Raw genomic sequence first — 8218 nt, 5'->3', positions numbered from 1 at the left:
TGGCCTTTCCAAAGCAAAAGTGGCAGATTTCTGGGATTTATAGGCTCTGGTGCTCAGAAGATCTTATCCCCCTGCAAGACTAAGAAAACCTACAGGTAAGATTCTCTAAAATGTGGTTGTTTTAAGCTTTTGAAATGTTTGGGTTAAAGCAGTTATTTTGTGAGTCTTCAATTAGGCAGACAGTTGGTGACTAAAACAAGAAAATAAAACAATGAAGAAGAAAAACTCATAAGTACTTGAGAGTGACCAACAAGCTACTTAACATAAATTTAGGGTAGAGCGACTAGACAGAAGTGCTTGTCTGTCTTCCTTGGCATTCTGATGTTAACACTTAAAAACGTCAGTGCTAGAAAACTTCACTGAAAACTTTTTTATTTTTGGCGTGGGGTGGGTTGGTGAGAGATGAGAAATCAACATTATTAATACTGATTCCCTTTATTCTATACTTCTATACAGAGGACTTTCAAATTCTTATAAATTATAGTAAGTTTCTGATTAAAAACTTCAGTAGGGTTCACTGTGGTTAAATTAGAATGATACAGAGATCACCATATGGCTGCACCTGCAGCCCCGGGGGACGCGTGGTGACCAGGGAGGCCAGGAGCAGAGGGAGCTGATCATTTTCACTCCTTTTTCACCTCGTCGTTGTCCCTGCTGGGCTTGAACAGGGGAATCTGCTGACCATCCTTGAGCTCTAAGAAGACCTCCTGAAGGTTCCACCTGATAAAAACCAAAAGTATAGTCTCTCATCAATGAAACACCGAGGCAAGAGACATGGTTTAAAAGGAAATAAACAGTTGTTTGGAATTTCTTAAATTTTTTAAACTATTTTATGTTAGCAGTATGTTAACAATGTTTTAACCTTTTATTCCAGGCTATCTTTATTTAAATCTCCATCAAGGCAAGTTTCACAATGAATGGCTGGAATCAGAGAAGGAGCACCTCATTGCTGGTTTCCTAATTCCCCTCGACCTTCAGCTCCGCCTCTAATCCCAGGCTCAGGGGTCAGCGAGGCCAGGCAGGGACTGCCTTTTGTCCCCAGGAATTAAAATACATCCTGGCTAAAGAGCAGACATCTCAGAGAGAGGCTTCCCGTGGGGGAAGTGACTGACTTAGCTCCTGGCAACCAGACAAGAAAAGCCAATTAATGGGGTGGAGGGAGAGCTTACATAAAGAATGTGATGAATAACTCTGGAACAGGAACCCAGGCCTTTATTCACTTGTAACGACAGAGGCAGCAGTGTTGGAAACTGTGACACAGCATGGCAGACCTAGACCACACCAACTAAAGCTCCTCAAATTCAGTAGTTTGCATTGGATAAAATGTCCAGACTGAGCTAAGAGCAAAAGCACTGGCATGCATGTTGTCCTGGCTGTGAAACTTCTGAAGCTTTGAAAAACTAATTCTTAGTGCCGCAATCATACAACTGCAGTTGAAAAGGGAAATCAAGATTGTTTCCAGAAGAAGGTTCTCCTCCTCCTCCCCACCCACTTTCCCATCATACCTCTTAAAGGGGGCATCTCTGGATGAGCTGACATAGAGATGGCCCTCTGACTTTGGTCCAGAGACAGGGATCTTCAGCTGGGGGGTATAAAGAGACGTAAGTGGATACAATGCTATCCTCTCAGAGATGGCTATAATGTGAGAAGAGCATGAGGCCCCTCTCAGGTGATGGGAACAGTCTATATCTAGGTAGGGGCTTGAGTTGCATGCTGCTGCTAAGTCGCTTCAGTCGTGTCTGACCCTGTGCGACCCCATGGACTGCAGCCTACCAGGCTTCTCCGTCCATGGGCTTCTCCAGGCAAGAACACTGGAGTGGGTTGCCATTTCGTTCTCCAACGCATGAAAGTGGAAAGTGAAGTCGCTCAGTTGTGTCTGAGTCTTAGCGACCCCATGGACTGCATAGGGGGATGCATTTGTTAAAATTCATCAGATCCTGAGAGTAAATTTTACCTCAAAAAAAGCAACCATAAACTCTGATTAATGATATACAGCTTATGAATTTAAAGGTGAAGTGTATGGCTATTTGGAAATAATAAGATAGGTTCATGAACAAATAGAGGTAGGCAAATAGGTACAGGATAAAGCACACTGAGCAAAATATTACAGAATCCAGGTAGCAGATACATGAGTTCCACAGCATAAATTCTTTCATCTTTTCCATATACTTGAAACTTTTCATAATAGAAAAACAAAAAACAAGTCCACTGTTTGTTTAAAAAGGGTAAAACCTTTTTGTTTAAAAAAACAAATTTTTTAAATTTAAAAAACAAATTTTTTAAATTAAAAAAACCAATTTGTTTAAAAATTGGTCCATACTCTGATCTGGACCATAAAGGAGTTAGAAAAAGAACAAAGCCCAAAGTCAGTGAAAGGAAATAATAAAAATCAGAGGAAATTAATAGATTTAAAAAACAATAGAAAAGATAAATATAATCTAGAGCTGGGAAAAGATAAAAATCAACAAACCTCTAGCCAGACTCAAGAAAAAAGGAGTAGACCCGAATGAGAAATGAAAGAGGAAGAGCCACAACTCTTAGTACAGACAGATACAGACTCATAGGAGAAGACCAACGAACTGGACTAATCCAATATAAAACCAACTAGACAGCAATTAGAAGTTTTTTTAAACCACTATTTTTAGCAGAATACTTGAGCACAAATTGCTTTTGTAGTTAGGGGGAGAATTCCAATAAAACTGTTCCTGTTAAAGTTAATAAAACAACAAGAACAAAAATAAACTAGGTCAGATCAGCTCACTCTTATCCTCCAAATATTCCAGGCCTTCAGCTCGTCGCAGAATCAAGCGCACACCTCCCAAGATGACGTCACAGCCCTTTCACTGCCTCACTCAGCCCATTCTCCCAGCCACACCTCCTGAGAACACACTGGCAGAAGGAACCACAGCCATAAACTATAAACTCCCTCAAAGTCTTCTCTGTATTCCCCAAACAACTTAGAATCATTCCTCTAACAGACAGAAGGAAAAAAATGCTTTTTATATTCAGCTGAGTTTTATCAGTTTAACTATATAAAAGTGAGATACAGCTGAAAAAATGGACTGGCATTGCATGGAAGCTTTTACATTTAAAACTAGAGTTTAAAGAGTTTTTAGATTTGAATGAGCACCAATTAGCTGTAGGTATATTTCAAGTTCAAAACTGAAATACTGGCAAACCACCACTGATCATTGCTCGAGAACCTTCAGTTCCAGATGGTGACCTGAGCACAAACAGGTCTTCCTTGCCACGTCAATTCCCCGGAAAGGGAGAACACTTGTGTGGAAGTTAATTAGCCCACAGTGCTTTTTTTAAAGGTGCTAAGTAGTGGATTTTCCCATCTCGCACCTTTTCCTCCAGCTTGTTCCAAGACCCTTTCCAGATTACAGCAGCCCCTCCTCAACCCGGTAGGCACCCAGCCTACAGTTCGCAGGGGGAGCAAGTTACCTTTGCATCAGCGATGTCCACGAAGTTGTACTTGTCGGTGAGCCGGAGGTAGTGAACGTTGAGAGGAGTGCCCAGAGCTTCCAGTGCCTCAGGGTGGCTGTGCAGCTGCTCCAGGGCCAGCTGGTAATAAGAAGCTCTGGAAAACGTTTCTAAGTGGAAAACAGAGAGGGTACATGTATTTCCTTTACTGAACTTGTAGAAAGTTAAATGACACAATTCATGTACAGCATGGAAAATAGGAACAAACATGAAATCAACAGGTGGAACTATTATTAAGGTCTATCTAACCCGTCCATTTTAGAGACACTAAAACATAGGAAGTCAGCATCTGCAGGGGTGTGGCAGGTGACCTTGAGCAAAGTATTTGATCCTTCTGTGTCAACTTCATTTCTTATTTCCTCACCTCATTCACTGCCTCCCTTCTTCACGTAAGGCGTCTGCTCAGACCTTCTTCACGTAAGGCGTCTGCTCAGACCTTCTTTAACTTTCTTTCTATTTCTATGTCCTGTGATATCTGAAGCAGAGTTGGGGCCAGAATCTAACTTGACTTCTGAACATTACTCCTTCTACTAAGAGGAAGGTCCTGATAAACCAGCAAAATATAGAGAGACTGCACCACCAAAAACAAAACCCTTAGGCCAAGTAATAGGACATGAAAATGCTAACTTGTCAAGTTTACAGATTTATGCCAACATTTCATGTAGATAAACTGCTCTCAGCCTCAGGTATCCTTGGTCCAAAGACTACTGGTAACTCCAGGAAGCACTTCCCTGAAAGCATCAGGTACGACAAGCCTCCCCAGGGAGAGACCAAAGGAAGCTAAGCTTCTCAAGTATGGTTGTCAGGTGGCAACAAGAAAGACTTGTAGGCCAAATCACAGTAATGGACGGGAAAGGCAGCTTGAGCCTGGAGAGGTCAAGGAGAATGCCCTTCCAGGATGGCCTCCCAGGAGAGGGCTGCAGGCGTGAACGAGGTCGCAGCCATGACAAACGGAGCAGAGGCGGCATCCAGACCACCTTCCCTGAGCAATTCCTCCGTATCCCACAAGTTGTGAGACTGATTTAATTTTTACAACAACCTCACACGGAGGCCCTAAATATTACCCCTCATCACATAGATAACTCAGGCCCAGGAAGAAAACAGACTCCCCCATAAGATCACACAGCTAGGCCAGAGCTGGGAGTTGTGATTCAACCCAGGCAGTTGGTCGCAGAGCCCACTGGACTATCACTATCAGCTGACCCCAGCTCCCTCAGAAGGAAAAGCTGCCAGGCCCTCAACCTGAAAATGTATTCATTCCTGTCACATTCTGCCTCCGTTGCTCTGGCAGAGGGGCAGTGGTGCTGAGCTATTCCAGTCTGAATTATCCCTGGGAATGCTCATCTCTGGCCAACTCTAGACCCAGAGACCTCTGGGTCAGCCCTGAAGGAAGGTGGGGAAGAACGGGTGGAGGGGGCTGAGGCTATCTGCCTGGCTGTGAGTGATGCTCACGTCAGGGCAGGAAGTAACAGGGTGAGGAGCCAAGCCGGGCAGGCATAAAAGATCTTCAAAGAAAGTCAGTCTTTCTGCTGCTGCTTCGCAACCAGTAGCACTGAAATGCCCTTAAATGTCTCAGCTGCTCCCAATGATCGTGGTCTATCTTTACAAATTCAAATTTAGGTGCAATGGGGCTGAAAGCCGCATCTGTCAGGATTTTGCCAGCCTGGACTCTGCTTTTATCTTCTGCTCCTGCCCCAGTCCCCAGCTCAAGGTGTCCCGCCTGCCACTAACTGAACAGCAGAGAATGGCAGGGTGAACAGGCTGAGGACACTGGAGAAAGCCACACCTGGGAACCATCTGGTAGCCCCCTTTCCTTTGTTCTTTACATAATCTCAGAAATCTTGATGGATCCCCTGTGTGTGCACAGGGGTGAAAGCCCATCTTGCTTTTTCAAGGCTTCTTACGCAAATGAGTCCTGTTCCTTTTATTTGTTCTTGTGGCTCCTGGGAAAACTGGGATTACAGGATGAGAAGGAAGCTATAGCCAATGGAATGGTATACTGGCTGCTCAAAATAGCCCTTTCCGTCTGTCTCTAATCTGCTGAAAGCATCTGAAGTATTTCCTTTGATGGAGGAAAGGGCCAAGAGAACTAGGAGGCGGCCTTGCCGTGGGCGCTTCACCGGATACTTACTCTGGACCAGGTAGTACAGGATGGCGCAGCTCCCACTAGCTGCCACTCCGGCGAAAAAGACCTGTTTCCCCAGAGGCATTGACATCCTGCTTCCTAGAGACTTAGGAACAAAAGATGTGAATTTATGGTGAGATTCAGGTTCGTGCCAAGGGTTCTGCCTGGACTGGGCCCCATGGGGAAGGGAAAGCTACGGAGGAAGCCAGCAAGGAGGCAAGGCCGCCTTCCCTTTCAGAAGGCCAGGGCCAGTTCTGGAGTCCAAGTGAAAGTGCCCTCCGGAGGGTGGCCTGCATCCAGGACCGGGGCCACAGGGGCAAGGGCTGAGCACAGAGCAGGCATTCAGCCCTGCCGTCCTGATGGACAGAATGTGGCCCACGTGCCAAGTCCCACACAGCCAGGAAGCACAACCACTTTGTCTCACGCCGGCTGGTAAACAGGAAGCTTCTCCCTTTGTGGCAATAGCTGGTCTTGTAAGCCTACAAGCGGGCCTGAGCAGTCACTGGCTGCTTTCTTTCATATTTTGAGAAATGGCCCACCCCCTGGATAAGGAAACTGGCCATGACTTTCGGGCTGAATGAAGAGATGGAGAGGAGCCAGCTCAGCAAGTTCAGTGCACCAAACCCACTGCACTGGACTCAGATCAGCGAGTGTCCGAGTGTCTCTGCTAACCAACCTGAGTCAAGATGAACACATTCCCACTGTCTGCTCCTCCACTTTCTAGGCGATGGAGAGTAAGAACAGCTGCCTGCCTATCATTTCTGCAACCTGAAGGTAAATGAATCCTGAAGGTTCAGAAGAAGGCCTGTTGGAGGAAGTTCCTCATGTAGATACTCTTTCTGGGAAATGGTCATTGAACACACCCTCTGACAAGGCTAAAGTTGACCAGTTCTACACAGAAATATCAAACTCAGGGTTTAGATAAATCGAATTAAAAAAAGTTTCAGATCATCCCTATATTGTTTACTCATATACTGTTTTGTTCAACTAAGGAAAGGGTACCAAAACTCCAAATCAGTGTCCTCCAATGCCGTGGGAGTCTCGGCTGTGCTCTCTGGTAGGTAAGGATATTTCTCAAAGTGGAGGGTAAACTCAATTACAGTAGTGTGATCTGGGAAAAAAACATTTAGTCTCAGGATGAAAACAGGCAGAGCATCTCCAAAGAATGCATTAGTCAGATCTTGCTTAACGTGAAGGAGAGCTCAACAGGGTGTGGCAGTGAGCAGGAGTCATGCACAGCTTCCTACACGGCTATCGTTTCTCAACTGAGCATGAGACGGGAGGAAAAGTCTTAAGCAATTCAGAGAAGAGCCACCACATCCCTGACGTGGTCTTGCAGCCAGCCACAAGTGAAGAGTGAGGACCAGGGGAACCCACAACTATTTGGGGAGAGACATCCATCTACTGTCTAACCTGAGGACACCGGGAGGCACCAGATGGGGAGCTAGGCCCCAGAACAGTCATTACCTTTGCCACTTCATAGCCCAGTTTCCTTGAAAACCATCTAAGGAAGGCTGCCCTGCAATCAGACAAAAACTACATTAGAAGAACTTTTTCAGGGAATTCCCCTGGTGGTCCAGTGGGTAAGCCTCCAGGCTCTCACTGCCAAGAGCCTGAGTTCAATCCCTGGTCAGGGAACTAAAATCCGACAAGCTGCTTAGTGCAGTGAATGAATTAATGGATACATAATCACTTTCTCAAATACAATTTTCTTTGGTTGATAGTTTTACACAGCTAAGACTTATTACCAGTCTAAGCTTTGGAGAAGTTCTAAAATGAGCCTTATCTGGGTTTCCCCTCTTTCTCTTTTGCTATATTAAGAAGAAAAAACAAAGCCTGCTGGTTTCCTGTCAGCATACTGTGCACTCTGCATGTTCTCCTGCAGCAAACCAGAAACTGGTGCGGGAAGAGAGGGCATTCAACCTCAGCACACAGAATGCGGCCAGTCTGCAGCTACTGACATGGGATGCTTAGCCATGTAAGCTGTGCTCCATGGATTAAAACAGCTTTTCAGGGTTAAAAGAAAACAGCAATATAGTGAATGTCTATGTCGCCTTTAATGGTGCTGCTAACAGCTACTACTCATATCTCTTACTATTTATTATGTGCCTGGTGATATTCTAAAGTGAAAGGAAAGTGAAGTCGCTCAGTCGTGTCTAACTCTTTGCAATCCCATGGACTGTAGCCTACCAAGCTCCTCTGTCCATGGAATTTTCCAGGCAATAGTACTGGAGTGGATTGCCATTTCCTTCCCCAGGGGATCTTCCCGACCCAGGGATCGAATCCGGGTCTCCCGCATTGTAGACAGACGCTTTACCATCTGAGCCAGCACTGCACATATATTAATCCATTAAACTCTCACGACAACACCAGGAAGTAGAGGAACAAACTGCTGTTAAAACTGAGGCACAAAACGATTAAGTAAAATGCCCAGAATCTCACAAGTGTGTGAGTGGTAGCCCTGGGATTCAGGCCCAAGTAGTCCAGCTCCAGGGGCGGTGTCTTCACCTACCACAGTCCACTGACTAAGGTATCTGTCATTTCAGAAATACTGAGATGTGGGGGGAAAAAATTACATCTCAGCGTTATAATATATTCACAACATTC

General features: G+C 45.2%; 1 protein-coding gene across 24 annotated transcripts in view; it reads right to left on the bottom strand.

Moving 5' to 3' along the window:
- Positions 1–355: 355 nt before the first annotated feature.
- Positions 356–8218, bottom strand: part of COA1 (cytochrome c oxidase assembly factor 1) — a 94645-nt gene continuing 86782 nt past the window's right edge. For 11 of the 24 annotated variants that reach the window (XM_059885456.1, XM_024990543.2, XM_059885452.1 and 8 more), the window contains 4 exons: positions 5618–5717; positions 3448–3596; positions 1506–1582; positions 356–720 (listed from right to left, as the gene is read on the bottom strand). In XM_059885456.1, coding sequence (XP_059741439.1) covers positions 624–720; positions 1506–1582; positions 3448–3596; positions 5618–5717 — 423 coding nt within the window. In that variant the 3' untranslated portion in view covers positions 356–623. Of the gene's footprint in view, positions 721–1505; positions 1583–3447; positions 3597–5617; positions 5718–6287; positions 6417–7078; positions 7131–8218 lie in introns of all 24 variants that reach the window. The other 13 variants (XM_059885454.1, XM_024990539.2, XM_005205577.5 and 10 more) reach the window with 2 other exon arrangements.

Source organism: Bos taurus, chromosome 4 (assembly GCF_002263795.3).
Source record: "Bos taurus isolate L1 Dominette 01449 registration number 42190680 breed Hereford chromosome 4, ARS-UCD2.0, whole genome shotgun sequence".
Classification (NCBI taxonomy): Eukaryota; Metazoa; Chordata; class Mammalia; order Artiodactyla; family Bovidae; genus Bos; species Bos taurus.
The sequence above is the reverse complement of the archived record's forward strand: the minus strand, read 5'-3'. Positions and strand labels throughout refer to the sequence as shown.